The sequence below is a fragment of the Littorina saxatilis genome, linkage group LG10 (genome assembly GCF_037325665.1).
Source record: "Littorina saxatilis isolate snail1 linkage group LG10, US_GU_Lsax_2.0, whole genome shotgun sequence".
Lineage (NCBI taxonomy): Eukaryota > Metazoa > Mollusca > Gastropoda > Littorinimorpha > Littorinidae > Littorina > Littorina saxatilis.
In genome coordinates, this window is record NC_090254.1 from 16,448,264 (window position 1) to 16,466,913 (window position 18,650).

Sequence of the window (18,650 nt, forward strand, 5' to 3'; positions counted from 1 at the left end):
GTCTGTAAGTCTTTCTTTCTGTGTGCGTTTCATTCTTCTGTCTTTTTTCCTTCGTTCCTGCCTTTCTTTCTGTCCATCTTTCTTTCTTGAGTTCCTTCCTTTGGTTTCTTTACTTTCTTTCTTTCTTTCTTTCTTTCTTTCTTTCTGTCATTGTTTCTTTTTCTTCTTCTTGTCGTTCACTGTTAGATCGTCAGTCCGGACTGCAGGGCGAAACGTGCTGTCCTCTCGTTTCTTTTTCTATTCTTTCTTTAAGGCATTCTGCCTGCCTGTCTGTCTGTCTGTCTGTCTGTCTGTCTGTCTGTCTGTCTGTCTGTCTTTAGGAGCGGGTAAGTAAACAAAGGCTAACGAACTCTTCCGTATAGATGTGTTCAAGGACACGTTATCAAAGAAAAACAAGTCGTCTGAAGCGTAATGAAACATGCAGTCAATCTGTCGGCCAAAAAAAGACTCAATCAGGGATGTAGATGAGCTAATGTAGGAGCAGCAACCTTTTGCCAAATGACCTGTTTGTCAATCAGACGAGACAAGACGATGGTTTATTTCCTTACATACCACTTGCCCCTGGAAAAGGGGTAATCTGCACAGTAACGACTTTCTGTAACGCTTAACAGCTGGGAAAAACACATGACATCAGACGTATCTGAATCTAATTTCACAAAACAGGTTTCTAACAGTTGGAAAGGAATCATTCATGAGCATATGGAACATTTTTCAAACACCATGTTAGTGAAACGATGTATCCATATCAATCACATTTTTAACAAAATGTTCTCTAACTTGCAGTGCATAAAACAGATACGCTCCAAGTTTACGACAGAGGGTTTCATAACAAAGGAATCAAAACACATCTTTGTCTTAAACCCGCTGGGCAATAACAACAATTCGGTTGATTCTTTATGCACCCTGATACAAGAAAAATCAGAATTATAAACTGCAACAAGGGCATTCATGAACTTGCCTGATACCCCCTTCTCACACAAGTCATAATCTCGAAAAGGCGAAAAAGAGAGAGAGAGAGAAAGAAAGAGAGAAAGAAAGAGAGAGAGAGAGAGAGAGAGAGAGAGAGAGAGAGAGAGAGAGAGAGAGAGAGAGAGAGAGAGAGAGAGAGAGAGAGAGATGTCCCACAAATAAACCTAAACACATCATTCATTTTAATAGGTTACGTTAACTATTTGATGTATCGCATTCTCCTTTGATATGTTTTCTCTGTTAGCGTATCAACAAATCCAATCCCAAATAGGTTGCTTGCCTGTGCGACATGAATTATCATCAACGGCTTTGACATGTTTCACCCATTCACTCAGCATATTAACGATAAATAAATGCATGTCACACGGCTTTTCTGCCATGTCCCAACAAACAAACTTAACATACCACATTTTCAACAGATTACGTAAACTCTTTAATATATCGCACTCTCCTTTGACACGTTTAACTACCCATCTATTTTGTATATTAAAGGCACAGTAAGCCTCCCGTAAACCATCACAGAGCTCCCCGAGCGTCTAAATACAGTACAAGCATACTTCCATTTGAACGCTCACCGAACGGGAACATCCTGGCTGCTTTCTGTCGAGCGTGAGACATTTTCCAAGAATTTATTTTCGTAGACTTGTTCCGTTAACAACAACGGCGCCTCGTTTTTGCGCTAGACCTAACTTTTAAAATCTAAATAATAAATTGACAGCTTGTTACACAAACATTCTTTAATCATAAAAGAATTCGTTTTTCATCAAGACAAGATCAGAACAATTCGAAGTTGTGAAAGTTTAAAAAAAGAAAAGCCCGGAAGCAGGGTCACGCAAGGGTCGTAGCAGACGACGGCCGGTTTATCAGTGCAAATCGCCGTTCCTCTCAACAGTCACAAGCCATCGCTAGAGTTCTTGTGAACCACAGCCGTTGTTTCGTGCAAAAAAAAAAGGTGCTATTGTAGATAAGCTCACGTCGAGTCGCATTCAAATGACTAACTATGACGACTGCATTGTGAAAAGGGAAAACTGGATCACACGGGTTCACAATGGCTCAGGGGTAAGATAAACCACGCAAAAATAAATTCTTTGAAAATTGTTCGCTCTTTACGGAGGGCACCTGGGATGTTCTCAATTGGTGAGTGTTTAAATGAAAGGGTGTTTGTACTGTGTGTAAAAGCCTGACCGTATCTGTGATGGTTTACGGGAGGCTTACTCTGCCTTTAACGATAAATAAACGGATGTCACACGGCTTTACTGCGCGCATGATCCAGTCTGACTCCGCTTTAGTGCAAATTTTATCAGCCAGCCAATGACAAAGGCTTTGGCTTGATGATTTTTTTCTCGGCGGTTCTAGACTTGCATGAGCTTTTGTCTAGCTCTGTACAGGGATGGTCAGTGAGACAGAGCGACATACTGACTGCGATTCAACGTGAAGCTACACGTGGTTTTCGGAAGCGCTCGGTACGTGATCATTGTTATAGATAGGATATAATGCGTTATGAGAGGTTGTTGGCTCGTGTAATATAATGTGGATATACTACGACGCGGATATGATATGATATGATATGATATGATATGACATGGTATGATATGATATGATATGACATGACAGGATAGGATAGGATATGATAGGATAGGATATGATATGATAGGATAGGATAGGATATGACAGGATAATTATGATATTATGATGACATGATGTGATGGGATGTAATGATATGTAATGTTAATTGATGTAACGTGACGTGACGTGATGTGATGTGATATTATGTGATATGATGTGATATGATATATTACGATATGATATGATATTATATGATATGAAGCTGTTGGATACGTGGTGTGATTTAAAACAAAATATGATATGATATAATCTGTGATTTAACGATGTTATTTAATGTATAACATAACACACGATTTCAAACGATACGATCCGATCATAACAGCGTAAGCTGGCATATAAAAAACCCAGCATAAGCCTATTACGGACTCCAAGTGTAACCTAGGCGAACGACAAGAAGAAGAAAGAAGAAGCATATTACTGTTTTAACGTGGGCTACAAAAATCATTGGTAATGATCTTAGAGAAACTTAGAATAATATATATACTACTATCAGGATTTGACATGAATAACACATATCATAATACCGTTAAACACGTCACTGACAATTAATTATTGTGTTCCCCTACTTTTTGGTTATAATTTAATTCTATGCTTTACACCCCCTCCCTTTGACACACTTAACAAAGCGTCTCTCTGTCTCTGTCTGTCTGTCTGTCTGTCTCTCTCCCTCTGTCTCTCTGTATGACCCCCCCTCTCTCTCCCTCTGTCTGTCCGTCTCTCTGCCTCTCTGTCTGCCAGTCTGTCTGTCTGTCTCCCTCTGTCTCTCTGTATGCCCCTCTCTCTCTCGCTTTCTCTCTCTCCCTCTCTCTCTCTGTCTCTCTCTCTGTCTCTGTCTCTCTCTCTCTCTCTCTCCCTCTCTCTCTCTGTCTCTCTCTCTGTCTCTGTCTCTCTCTCTCTCTCTCAATATCCGTGTTTGAATAAACATATCCTTGTTTTCTTTCGTTTTTACATTTAGTCAAGTTTTGACTAAATGTTTTAACATAAAGGGGGAATCGAGACGAGGGTCGTGGTATATATATATGTGTGTGTGTGTGTGTGTGTGTGTGTGTGTGTGTGTGTGTGTGTGTGTCTGTCTGTCTGTGCGTGTGTGTGTGTAGAGTGATTCAGACCAAACTACAGGACCGATCTTTATGAAATTTGACATGAGAGTTCCTGGGGATGATATCCCCGGATGTTTTTTTCATTTTTTCGATAAATACTTTTGATGACGTCATATCCGGCTTTTTGTAAAAGTTGAGGCGGCACTGTCACACCCTCATTTTTCAATCAAATTGATTGAAATTTTTGTAAAGCAATCTTCGACGAAGGTCGGACTTCGGTATTGCATTTCAGCTTGGTGGCTTAAAAATTAATTGATGACTTTGGTCATTAAAAATCTGAAAATTGTAATAATTTTTTTTATATAAAACGATCCAAATTTACGTTCATCTTATTCTACATCATTTCCTGATTCCAAAAGCATATAAATATGTTATATTTGGATTAAAAACAAGCTCTGAAAATTAAAAATATAAAAAGTATGATTAAAATTAAATTTCCGAAATCGATTTAAAAACAATTTCATCTTATTCCTTGTCGGTTCCTGATTCCAAAAACATATAGATATGATATGTTTGGATTAAAAACACGCTCAGAAAATTAAAACGAAGAGAGGTACAGAAAAGCGTGCTATGCAGCACAGCGAAACCACTACCGCGCTGAACTCCGTTTTGCACAAGCGGCGGACTACGGTCATTGTGAACAAGAAGGGCAAAGCCCATACGACTCACATGCTTGACCTCGACCTTTAGGGTAACGAAACCTAGCAATGACATCATACACTAAGAACTGCTTTACACATTTTTCCTACCAAAATACATGTGACCTTGACCCAAGGTCAAGGTCATCCAAGGTCATGAAACACAAAGCTGTTAATTCAAGACATAGGAAGTACAATGGTGCTTATTGGCTCTTTCTACCATGAGATATGGTCACTTTTAGTGGTTCACTACCTTATTTTGGTCACATTTCATAAGGGTCAAAGTGACCTTGACCTTGATCATATGTGACCAAATGTGTCTCATGATGAAAGCATAACATGTGCCCCACATAATTTTTAAGTTTGAAACAGTTATCTTCCATAGTTCAGGGTCAAGGTCACTTCAAAATATGTATACAATCCAACTTTGAAGAGCTCCTGTGACCTTGACCTTGAAGCAAGGTAAACCAAACTGGTATCAAAAGATGGGGCTTACTTTGCCCTATATATCATATGTAGGTGAGGTATTCAATCTCAAAAACTTCAGAGAAAATGGGAAAAATGTGAAAAATAGCTGTTTTTTAGGCAACATTTATGGCCCCTGCGACCTTGACCTTGAAGCAAAGTCAAGATGCTATGTATGTTTTTTGGGGCCTTGTCATCATACACCATCTTGCCAAATTTGGTACTGATAGACTGAATAGTGTCCAAGAAATATCCAACGTTAAAGTTTTCCGGACGGACGGACGTCCGGACGGACGTCCGGACGGACGTCCGGACGGACGGACGGACGGACGACTCGGGTGAGTACATAGACTCACTTTTGCTTCGCATGTGAGTCAAAAAATGCAGTGCGTTCAGTTTCATTCTGTGAGTTCCACAGCTTGACTAAATGTAGTAATTTCGCCTTACGCGACTTGTTATTTTACTACAAATGCTGATCTTATCCTTTGTTTTAGACCAGAGTATCATGGGTTTTTAAGAGTTAGATTTCGAAGTTTAAAGCTCAAGAATAAAAGGGGTAGTTTTATTGGAGTTGACCAGTCTTTTTTAAATCCCTCGGTCTTTACCTCAGCAGAAGACGCTTCCACTTAAGCGGGTTATTACTTATTTCAGGACTAATACTGTTAAAACAAATAACAGCCAAACAGTTTAAGATTAAAGGCCGAATTAAAACATACGATGTTTGCTGCGACAGTTTTATCGCCCGAAAATGTCGCTTTTGGCCTTTAAGTTGTTCGAAATGACAATTCCATATATTCACGTTTCGAGTTGACCAATATTTTATTTTTTCGTTTTCAGTGCTGAAATAACATTATTCAATCAATCAATCAATGAGGCTTATATCGCGCATATTCCGTGGGTACAGTTCTAGGCGCTCTGCAGTGATGCCGTGTGAGATGAAATTTTATACGGCCTGTTATGCGGATTTTTCTTTCCTAATACTAAAATCCCATATTTTGATTACAATTACGATTCAGCTATCGGCTGATATTGTCCAAGGCAATTTAGGACAGAAATCAACAGCATGAATTATAATTTCTTTTAATGGCTCCTCGACCTTACACAAGGTTGACCCAGGTCATGCATTATATATCTTAGATTCAGATCTTCACTTCACAACACTATAATTATGGTTATTGTTCATTGATTTTGAAATCAATATCATTCTCCGGAAACGTGGCTCATTGTCATACAATCCCAAATGACGACGATAAAAGTTCTTTAGTTACTTGGAGGTGATGAAACAAATATAACGTGTACTTCCTTTAATGACGACGATGGATCCATTCACAGTAGATGATCACAGTCTGCAGAAAACTCGACTATCGGTGATGACCCATGTTTACAGGAACCATGACGACGATGAACTTGATGACGACGATGACGTAAATGACGCTTCTAAAACGCAGCTCTGTCGGTGATGTCTTGCTTGTTCGTCTTCCCGTGTACGAACCTGCGATCAAACGTAGAAGCTGTTAAATATCAGACATTCCCTAAATGACAATTTTATCAATATTCATTCTACTAATTCTACGACAAAACTAAGTGAAGAAAGAACACATCTACACGCATTCTCTGCGACAAATGAATATGATATCATCTGGTTCGTTCTCGATCGAAATCCACGACTAACTAACAAACTAGTTACCCTCCAAGACGGCGAAACGGGTTCCCCTCTGGGTTAACGGCTTCCTTCTCTGCAGCGTTAGTAACGTCTGGTTAATTGCGAGAATCTGGAGCTCTCCGACTTGCCTGGTCTGTTGATCTCAACGGCCTGTTCTTCTACTTCCGGCGTTTCTGTATCTACGTAGTTGCTTAGCGATGCACAAACAACTCGGTTGTATAAACAATTCGTCGCTAAGAACTACAAGTTGAAATAATTTAATCAGACACGACATTTCTTTTCCTTCGAAGTCTACAATAAAAGAAAGAATTGTGGCTGAAAGAAATGACGTACATCTTTCTGACGTAGATAGTCTCGGTAATCTCGGACCCGCGTGACGTGATTATCTAGTAGTCTCGGCACTCGTGTGTTCTAATGAGCTAAAAGAATCAATCCTTTACATAGGCCCCCCCTTCTGGATAATTATCCTGGGGAAATTATTCTCATTCGAATAGTGAATTAGACGTATAATTATATAACTTAATCATATAATTGTGGCATACGTTACTCATCCAGTTACAAGTCTTGCTTCAGTATGAAGCTCTGCTCATGTAATCGGCACCATGATTGTCCTTTCCAGGGATCACTTTCACGGTGAATGAGTGAGGCTGCAATTGAATCGCCCACCTCATGAGTCGGGGGTTCGACGGTTGACGTTGCAGATGCTTCAGAGGTTGATGGTCGGTCTCTATGGTGAAATGCCTCCCGTAGAGGTATCTTTAAAATTTCGTGATGCCCCACACGGTAGCCAAGCATTCCTTCTCAACGGTTGCGTAGTTGCTCTCTGCTCCATTTAGCTTCTTGCTTTGAAAAGCGATAGGATGCAGTTGACCGTGGTGCTCTTGCATCAACACTGCACCGATGCCTCTGTCAGACGCATCATTCTGTTCGCAGTACGAACGGCTTGTCGTGGTCCGGCATGCGTAGTACAGTCGAGACCGGATGTAAGAAAGTCGTCGGGACCCACTTTTTGTCTTTCATACATCCGGTCTTTACTAAATCCGGTTAACCGGATGTATGAAAATATTGTGGATTGACTTTCATACATCCGGCCACGCGTCTGTTACTTGATAAAAGTAGGGTTTTTTCATATCATTTTTTTATTTATTTGTTTTTTTATGTTTAAATGTTTTGATACATATCCTTGTTAGAAGAAAAGGTTTGTGAATAACAAGTGGAAAAGTACATGTACTTACATACACTGACACAGTCAGATCAACCGATAGAAAGAGCAACTGTGTTTGTGTAAGGAACTGTTCTGCTTTGCATAAGGCCGTGCACTCTCCGCCCCCCACCCCCCACCCCCCGTCCCTCTGTGTGTGTGTGTGTGTGTGTGTGTGTGAGTGTTTGTGTGTGGCTCAACTGTATTGTGTGTGTTTCCTCCACAACCCTTTTGCGCTTTTGACAATGTTTTTGGTCGTGGAAGCTTTGTAATGACCGTTGGCGTAGCAAATAACATTTTCTGAGCTCTCTCTCTCTCTCTCTCTCTCTCTCTCTCTCTCTCTCTCTTAATGCCTCGATCAGTACTGCTGTTTGATAAGTACATGAAGATCTACTAGTATAATCATTTCATTTCAGTAAAAAAAAATAAAAAAAAATCATTTTTTTTTTTTTTTTTTTCTCTCTCTCTCTGTTTACGTTGTTCTCTTCATGGATTTTGCACATACATTATGATTATGTGTACAATGTGTACATGTGTGTGTGTGTGTGTGTGTGTGTGTGTGTGTGTGTGTGTGCGTGCGTGCGTGCGTGTGCGTGTGTGTGTGTGTGTGTATGTGTGTGTGCGTGTGTCTGTGTGTGCGTATGTCTGTATGTGCATGTATGTCTGTGTGTGTCTGTGTGCATGTGACCGTGTGTGTCAAAGTGTGTGTTTTAATGTATACCATTACCAATGACCATGTTGGCATGTATGCTATGAACAGGTTTTTTTTTCTCTCTTTGTCTGATTTAATAACCATGTTTTTATGTTTTTGCTTTGCTTCTTCTTCTGCTTTAATATTATGCACTGCTTAGTTAATTCCCTCTTGGGCGAGGGCTGGATGAAAAAAGATCTTTGCTGTATCTACTCCATTACCCTCGAAAAATAAAGTTGGTTGGTTCGTTCGTTCGTTCGTTCTCTCTCTCTCTCTCTCTCTCTCTCTCTCTCTCTCTCTCTCTCTCTCTCTCCAAAACGCACACATTTATAACACACACACACGCGCGCGCGCACTGAATACAAAAAAGTGAGTTAAACTTAAAACCAGTTTAATGGATTAAAACAACAACAACATAAAAAAAAACCTGAGTCACACCCACGACCAATGCCTCTGGTTCTAATTGTACAAAAAAATGCCTTCCTGGGCTATTATGGCTCTTCAGTCATGACAAATTTATAACAGGCTAAAATGACTGAATAGACAAACAAAACAGATTATTAATGGAGTTAAACATAAAATCAGTTTAATGGATAAAATCAACAACAACAACAACAAGAACATAAAAACAACAACAAGAACATAAAAACAACAACATAAAATACAACAAAATAAAATACAACAACATAAAATACAACAACATAAAAAACAACAACATAAAAAGATAACAACTGATTCACATCCTTGACCAATGTCTCTGGTTATAAATGTAACAAAAATGCCTTCTGGGCTTTTATTATGGGTCTTCGTGACGAATTTGTAACAGGTTAAAAAAATGATGGAATGGAGAAACAAATTAAACAGAACAACTCGTTGACAGCTCTAGAATCTGGATACAAATCAGTTGGTGGGGAAGTTTTCAGGGCATCCTCATTTGGTGACTTGGGTCTACTTTCGTTTTCTTACAACCGGTCTTGCAACAACGCATTTGTGCTGCTCGGGACCAGAGATTTGCTTTCATACAACCGGACTTTTATACATCCGATTTTCATACAACCGGAAAATTCTAAGTAATAACAAAGAGTAGCTTCTGCCGGGACCCTGCCTATCCCTTTCATACATCCAGACTTTCATACATCCGGTGTTTTATACATCCGGTCTATACTGTACTGGTTTCTTTGAGAGTTTTTCCTTGAGTGTCTCAAAACTCTTTTCTCGTTCTTCGTTCCAGCGTAGCTTGTCCGGTTCGAATTTCTTCGTCATGTCAGTCAGCGGTACTGCAATGGATGCGTAGTCTTGAATGTCGGCCCTGTAGAAATTACAGAGACCTAGGAACGAACGCAGTTCCTTCTTGGTAGAGGGAGGAGAGGCTTCTTGAATCTTCACAATCTTGTCATGTTCAGGCCATCTCTTTCCATCTTCTACTGTTCCGACCATAGCGTGAGGTATGGGTCTGGGTTTGATGAAGACAGGCCTCTTTTCCGTTACTTCAATGTTACAACCCAGCAGGTTTGTAGTCATTGGAACATCGGTGAGGTTCTTCTCAAATTCCATGCATATGTCCCTTGCCTCTTTTGCTTTCTCGTCGCTCAGATTCTTGTCAAAATGCATGTCTGCTACAAATTCGGACCTTTTTGTTTCTAACAGAGGTAGCATTTTCTGAGTTTCTGTTGCGAAGATGTCGTCACTCATTGTTTCGTCTTCTTCCATGACGATTGCAACAACTTCATCTTCTTCTTCCTCACTGCTTTCATGCGCGTCTACCCGTTGGGTTGGCGTGCTATGTTTGAAAGACGTGTCTCGTTCTTGGTACTCTTTCATCAAGTTGATGTGGTAGAGCTTGATCTTCCTCCCAATCTTGATTTTGTAATCGAATTGGTTCAGCTTCTCCACTACTGTGTAAGGACCTTGCCACAGTAGTTCCAGTTTGTTCTGTTTCTTGGGTCTCAACAACAAAACCCGTTTTCCTACTTCAATCTCCCGCTTCGCGGCTTTCTTGTTGAAGTATTTTGCCTGTTTCGTAGCAGCATTCTTCAGGTTCTCTCTTGCTATTTCACAGGTCTTCTCGATGCGATTACGCAAGTCAACAACGTACTCTGCCGTTGTTTTCATCTCATCTGACACTTCTTCTTGTGTCCAAGCTTGACGCAAAATCTGCATGGGACCTTTGACAGCCCTGCCGTACAGCAGTTCAAAGGGGAAAATCCCAAGCTCGCTTGCGGTACCTCACGGTAAGCAAATAGCAAGGCCGGGATGAAGGTGTCCCATTTCTTGGGTTGTTCTTGGGTCATGCGTTTCATCATGCTTTTGAGTGTTCCGTTAAAACGTTCCACTAAACCATTTGATTGAGGGTGGAATGGAGCTGTCATGTGGTGCTTGACTTGTAGAAAATCATTCACCTCATGCATCAGTTTTCCAGAAAACTGTGCACCTTGGTCAGTTATGACTTCATCGGGTATGCCCAGCCTGGTCCACATTTCCCACAACGATTCTGCGATCGTTTCAGCACGGATATCCTTGAGAGCAACTGCCTCTGGAAATCTAGTGGCGTAATCCACAGAGACCAGTATGTACTGCTTTTTACTCTCGGATATCGGTTTGATGGGACCAATGATGTCCACGGCGATCCGTTTGAATACAGAACTGATAGGTGGCATTCGACCTAGCGGAACTTTCTTGGTGTGTCCTTTCGGAGTAGATCTTTGGCATGCATCACATGACATACAATATCGTTTGATGTCACTGCCGTGACCTGGCCACCAGAACTCCGTATTAATGCGGTCGAAAGTCTTCTTTTGCCCGAGGTGACCCGCTAATGGAAGGTCATGACCGAATGACAACACTTTCGGTCTTAACTTTTTCGGAACCACCACTCTTGTTTTGTAACACCCATTTTCATGCAGTTTGGAGCGAAGGAGAATATCGTTCTTGTAAACGAACTTGACTCCATGGATTTCTCTGCTTTTTGTGGCAAATTCCCTGATCTGCGCTAGGGAAGGATCTGCCTTCTGTTCACGTTTCAAATCCTCAGGAGTGAATGGCTTCTCCTGAGATTTGAGGTTTGGTGGGACACTAGCTTCAGACTTCTTTTCTTCTTCTTTCTGCTGTGTACGGGTGTTCACGGCAGCAACTGTCTCGGAGAACCAAATGGGGTCGCGGATTGGGTACAACGATGTCAAACATTTGTTGGAACCAATTCCGTACCACTTTCCTATCAGAACAGGATAGACTGGGTTGTCCATCACCGTCACTTCCGTGTCAGCATCGAAAAATGGGGAGTCGATGTGCACCACGGCTGTGGGGTACATCTTCTTCGCACCTTTCTCCGCTAGAGTGACCTCTTTCTTGTTCAGTAGGTATTTGTCTTTAGAGACGAGTTCTGCGCTAACCATGATTCCTGTGCATCCAGAATCACGTATAGCTTGAACTAGTTTCCCATCAACCTTGACCGGAATCGTTTCTGAGAAAGTCTTACTTTGACAATCCTCACAAAGTTTTTCCAGTTTCTCTGGAATGTCAAAAGAACGACCCGTTTCATTGACATTCGGGACCACGGATGTGGTACTTCTCTTGGGACAATTCTTGGACAGGTGGCCACGTTCTTTACAAAAGAAACATTGGCCATTGGTCCTCAGTTTTGTCCGCTCTTCATCTGACAACTTATGTGGTTGTGCTGTGCTATGTTGACTAGAACCAAACGTGACTGTGCTCTGTTTGACATCACGCCCGTTACCATCACTCTTGGAAAAACGATTTCCTTTTCCTCGAGAATGGGCGTCTGCGTCAGGCACTTTAGTGTTGGACCTAGCTTGATGATAGGTGGTGGCGATTTCGCCGATTTCCTTCGCATCATGTGGATTGCGATCGCGGATATGGATAGCTAATTCGGGAGGAACTGTTTCCAAAATTTGTTCCCTCAGGATTAGATCCTTCAAATCGTCCACTTCGTTTCCACACTTCGCGAGTTCAATCCATTTATTCATATAGCGATCGAGCTTGACAAAATGTTCCTTGTAAGTGTCCCCTTGTGCTTTCTTCAGATTTCGGAACTTTTTCCGGTAGTCTTCGCTCGTGAGTTGGAAACCTTCATAGAGCGCATGCTTCACTGTTTCATAGTCATCAGCGTCCTCGGCGCTGAGCTTGGAGTAAATGACGCGAGCTTTTCCCTTGAGGAAGTAGACGATACGAGAGGCTTTGGTTGCATCAACGAGCTTGCAATCTTTTGCGTAGTGCTCGTATTGATGAAACCAGCTCTCAATATCGTCCTTGTCCTCAAGGTAAGGTATCTTATGATCAAAGTTATCCTTGCTTTGGCTCGACTCCCTGGCATTGTTGTTCCGGTTATTCTGATTTGCACCTTGGATTCTCAGCTGTTCTAACTGAAAATTCCGTTCGCGTTCGCGTTCTTCGCGTACGTGTTCTTCGCGTTCTATGCGATCACGTTCTTCGCGTACGTGTTCTTCGCGTTCTATGCGATCACGTTCTTCAACCACATAGGCACGGAGATCGGCTCCGCTCAAGCCCAGTAGTGTACCCTCTTCTATCAAATTCTTGGTCAGTTGTAACCGAGGGTTAGAATTTGTCGCCTCATCACCAACAATGTGATGGGCTGACGTATGAGCCGTGTGCTCAACCATGTTTCCGACAACGACATTTTCATTCGTGTCATTGTTCGCCTCATTTGAGGAATTCGCATTCGACATTATCGTTGTTCGTTTCTTATTCCTACGACGAGAAACACGATAATGACTACTTTCCGACGTATGTGATTCGACGCTAGCACTACGAGTGTTATTCGCGGGCGGATCAGAATACATCACATCTTTACATCCTAGTTAGAACGAATCATGTTCAATCGATACAAAATTCGAAAATTTATGAGAATAAAAACTGAATTCTAAGTGTCTCGTTGAGTCTACCAAAGAACATACAAGTAGTCTTTATCTCAACCATATGTCAAACTACGGATGATTTCATTTCGCTGCTAATTTCAATACTTTCCTTTCCAGGACAAGTTAGCAGAATTTCTGAGTCGTCTAATGCTAATTACCAAGCAGCTACACTATAGACATATGACTCCTCTGTACAGCAGTACCGCGATACAGAGTCACAAGTGTAGGGAGGCCCACAGAGAAAATCCAAAATGGCGGCCACAGCCGAGATTTTTTTTTACTTTTCTCTGAAGATTTAAAAGGTTAAATAAATATTTTGAAAACGTCAAACAACTTGCAAGGGTTTCTCCAGTTGTTGTTCTTTTGAATGATTGTTGGTATATGAACGTGCTGTTTTTAGATCATGAGTAAAACAAGTCCCGAACTTGCCCCAAAACGCTATCTCCCGCTTCGGACTTAGCCGCAAACGCGGTGTACAGGGAAAAAGCTATTTGACGTCGCGGCAAGCGAAACACTCGAAATCGTCACCCAAGTTCCAAGAGCGCGCGAAGAAAAACTATTTAAAGTACAATACTGAAATTTAGTGTGGCATAAGATCAACCCTTTGTTATGATGTATGTGAAAGAGCGACTTATCAACATTTTATTAACGTCTTGAAAAAGGGTGGGTTCTGAACACAGTGTTTTACTTTTTACACAGATGTTTCTGGAAATGGCCCATTCCTGTCAATAATGTTAAAAGGCCAATCTACCAGGACAATGTCTTATCTAATCAATGTGTGCAATACTTTAACCGGGCCAACCGATTGAAGTGAAGCAATATTTCAACTTTTGCGCCGTCCAAGGCCGAATCGCGTATGTTCTGAGATCTCGCAAGGAAAAAGTATTAGATGCAGTTTACTGACATTTTGCATACCATCAGATCAATCCTTTGTAATTATGTATTCCGCTGAGCGACTCATAATTACTATTAACATGTTGTGAATATAGTTGATTCTGAACACAGTGTTTTTGTTTTGACACAGGCGTTTTTGGAAATCGCCCATTTCTCTCAGTAATCTTAAAAGGCTAATCTACAAGAAGAACATCTTTTCTCATCAATACGGGCTATACTTTCTTCTTCTTCTCGATCGCTCAGACAGGGACTCCGGAACTTCTGATGAAGTCTGCAGTACAGCGAAGACTCCGCAGGTTGCCGAAGATCTTCTCCTGAACTGGTGTGTCAGCAGACCATATTTCTGCTCGTAGTTTTTGGTGGATTGGACAGTGTTGGAGGAGGTGTTCCACTGTCATGTCTGCGATGCCACAGTGGCATACAGGCGTGTCCCCAATGTGGAATTTTGAGAACATGTGCTGCCTGAGTCTGCAGTGGCCGGTTCTCAGGCGCACAATGATGACCTGGTCTTTTCTGGAGAGTTGATAGTAACTGTCTCTAGGGTTGTAGTGAGGGTGTTGCTGCAGCCACCTTTTCCGTTGCTTCTCTTTTACAATGGTTTTTGCCTCACCAAATGTAACTTGCTGGTTCTCTTGTGGTAGCTTCCCTCCTTCTTTCGCCAGCCTGTCAGCTTCCCCATTCCCTTGTATGTTGCAGTGTGATGGTATCCATTGGATAACTGTTTTCTCTGTGGATTGCTGCAATGTAGTGAGGGCAGTTGCAAGTTCACTAACGTCCTGGTTTTGGGGGTTGACCGGGCCGATCGATTGAAGTGAAGCGATTATCCAACGGTTGCGCCGCCGAAGGCTGAATCTAGTCATTTACAGAGTGATACAGCTATTTGCATGACGCCGCGGCAAGCTGAAACACTCGAAATTATCGCCCCAGTTCCAAAGGCTCGCAAAGGAAAGATATTCTAACCAGATTCGTGTAATTTTGCGTGCGATACAATCAACTTTCTGTTATTATATGTTTAAAAGAGCAACTTACACAAATATCATTACGTTGTTGAAAGGGTTAATTCTGAACACAGTGTTTTCTTTTAAACACAGGCGTTTTAGGAAGTCGCTCGATCTTTCTTCTCATTGATCTCAAGAGATACATCTACCAGTAAGTTCAGTAACATTTTTCTAATCAGTATGTGCTTTGGCTTGACCTTGACAAGCGATTGAAGTGAAAAACCAAAAGCTGATCAACTCTCGCAGTCATGCAAAAGCTGAATCAGTTTGTTACGCAGTGTTCAGTATCAGAGTATCAAAGAAACTACAATGGGAAGCCTTATGTACAGTGTTTGAGAGTATGCACAGTGAAAAACTTGACGTCGCGACAAGCCGAAATTCGAAATTATCGCTTATTTTCCACGAGCTCGCAAAGAAAACTTATTTAAAACAGAAAAATATATTGTGTAGTGAAAGGTCTCTGCAACAGATCTATCCGGAAGTCTGTTCTCATACTGATGTAAATGTGTTTGACTTTGCCTTGCGATTGAATTAAAACGCTTTTCAACTGTTTCACCGCCGAAGGCTAAATCGAGGCATGCCGTGAAAATGTCACATGCAAATACGTTACAATTTTAGGTTTTTCAACCCCCCACCAAAGTTAGATCAACGAACTAGCAACATCTTTAAAAAGAATAACCGAGCCTTCCGGCTGTGGAAATGATTTTTGTCTCTGCGACGCGGCCTTGAGTAGATCCATTATAGTGAACAGATCTAACAAGAACCGCAAATGCTTATATGACTCACCTTCGCCACAAGTATTATTATGAGAAACAGGCTATTGACGACACGCAGGACCCCGTGACCCAGCAACATTAACAGACCCAAGGAGAGGGTTTGTTGGTGGACAATGACATTTTGGTTAAAAACACGTGGACAAAACACGTAGCTACCTCACTGCAACATGAATTGCTTCACAGGACTGATCAGCACGCAGAAGCCCTTTTCGAAGTAACCTAGCTGTAGATACTCACTTTGCAAAGTAAATTCTCGGTAAAACGTTCTCTCACAAAACACACACACACACACACACACACACACACACACACACACATACACACACACACACACACTAATAAATGTTGATCCAGAATCACAGACAGACAGACACATTATTATTATTATTATTATTATTATTATTATTATTATTATTATTATATGAAGTCTTATATCGCGCGCGTATCTCCAGACTCGGACTCAAGGCGCAGGGATCTATTTATGCCGTGTGAGATGGAATTTTTTTACACAATACATCACGCATTCACATCGACCAGCAGATCGCAGCCATTTCGGCGCATATCCTACTTTTCACGGCCTATTATTCCAAGTCACACACACATGCATACATACTCACGCACAGACGAACACAAACACACACACATAAACACAGACACACGTGCACACGGACACAGTTGGATCCTGAATTTCAGACACAAACACACACGGACACACGCACACACACACGGACACACACACACACACACACACACACACACACACACATACAGTCAATTCCGGTTAATCGGCCATCCGGATAATCGGCCAATTCCGGATAATCGGCCTATTTTCCCTGGGACCGAATCTTTTCTTCATATTATGTGTTAAAATGTTCGGTTAATCGGCCACCACGAAAACTTTGCACATCGGCTAAACGGCCACCTCACACTTTCACGTTTTTGTGAGTGGTTCCATGATCATTACTCACATGACAGCACAAAGGTCTGCCAGTGAGTTTACTGAGTTTACACACTGTGATCGAAACAACTGACAGTCAAACACTGACTTGCTTGTGCCGAAAGCCTCTTTGCACAAACCATGGCGACGAAAAGGAAAGATTACAGCGTCTTGGAAAAACTTGAATTCTTGGACAAAGTGAAAGGATATCCGCCTAACACATCAAAATTGCAGCTTGCAAATCAGTTAGGGGTCCCAAGAAAAACCCTTTGTCGATGGATTAACGACGAGGATCATCTCAGGAGTGAAGCTGTAGGTGGACGCTTGTCTGTCTCAAAGAAAAGGAAAAGAGGAGGAAAAGACGATGAAGTGGACGAGGCATTGGTTGATTGGTTCAATATGCCCTGGAAAATGCCTTCGGGGAAGAAGAACTGCATTGCCTGGACGTTGTCTGTGCTGCAGTGAGGAAACGTGCCAGTGCCAAACAGAAGCAGACGACACTGGACACATTTTTTGGAGACATGTAGAGCACGTATGCCAATGCACGAAACTTCCGCTTTCCGCTACCATAAGTAACTTCCAACATCCAATATTTTTGTTCTGAGGAACTTCCCGATGCGATGTTCGGATAATCGGCCACTTCGGATAATCGGCCATAATTCAGTCAGTCCCAAAAGTGGCCGATTAACCGGAGTCGACTGTATATATATATACATACATACATACACACATACATACTTTCACAAAAACACCCATAGACATGCACATTCACTTTTAATCAGAATCACACAGACAGACACACAGACGAACAGACACACACATATACACACACATACACACACACACACATGCACACACACACACACACCTGTTGCTTCTGTGGCTGCAATATATGGCTTCCAAGCCAAGCGTGTGTCTTGGGTTACTCCAAAAAAAAGGTGTCATTTCAACCTGCGGAACCGCTTCGTTCTTCACTTTCAGTGAGAACTTGTGCAGGGACGTAGCACCCGGTAGGGCATGTAGGGCGACCGCCCGACCACTTTTTCCGTAAAAAAAAAAGAGAGAGAGAGAGAGAGAGAGAAAGAGAGAGAGAGAGAGAGAGAGAGAGAGAGAGAGAGAGAGAGAGAGAGAGAGAGAGAGAGCGAGAGAGACAGAACACCCCACGTAGTATTCACGCGATGGCATAAGGTCGGTTTTTTTGGTTTTTTTTTGTGTGTGTTAGTCTTGGTCAACTGCTGGAATAGGATGACGTCTTATTTTGACGAGAACGTCACACGTGACGAGTTCCGTCAGGCCATAAAAGTATTGGCGCCAATTTAGTGAAAATTGCTTCTTCGTCCGTCTGCTCCCATGAGAAACAATGGAGGTAAGAAATGTTTTGTATATTCTGTGTGTGAAGCTGGGGTCAGACTGAGGGGTGAGTGATTGTGTGTCAACCGTAAGTACGCCATAACAATTGAGTAACACAGTAACTTGTGGGGTTAACAGTGTCACATGAAACAACAGAGAGAATTGAACAATGGACACAAGTGTGCATCCTGGTTGTGATGGATCGAAAACGCGCTAAAAATATTCTGACAAATCCCTCTATTTTTCAGTCATCACTCAGGCTGCCAATGTTGATGGCTGGACGGATCAATAAATTGCTTGTTTAGAAGTAAACCAGTTTGTCAATCCTTGCTTTTTAACACACTAGACAATAATGAGGGCCCCAAAGGGGGGGTATCATCACGATCACGGGAAGGGAAATTTTAGCTTTCACGATCACAGTTACCTTGATTTTTGTTTTCACGATCACAA

The 18,650-nt window shown here is 41.8% G+C and overlaps 2 protein-coding genes across 2 annotated transcripts in view; one reads left to right on the forward strand and one right to left on the reverse strand.

Annotated features, from left to right (window-relative positions):
* LOC138978281 (uncharacterized) overlaps nt 1-18,650 on the forward strand; it is a 140,803-nt gene that overhangs the window by 62,677 nt on the left and 59,476 nt on the right. The window lies entirely within an intron of this gene.
* LOC138977784 (uncharacterized) lies at nt 10,462-12,990 on the reverse strand. Its single transcript, XM_070350390.1, has one exon. The coding sequence runs from the start codon at nt 12,988-12,990 to the stop codon at nt 10,462-10,464; it is 2,529 nt and encodes an 842-aa protein (XP_070206491.1).

Coding starts and splice junctions, on each gene's coding strand:
- LOC138977784 (XM_070350390.1), bottom strand. CDS start 12,990: ATGGTTGAGCACACGGCTCATACGTCAGCCCATCACATTGTTGGTGAT.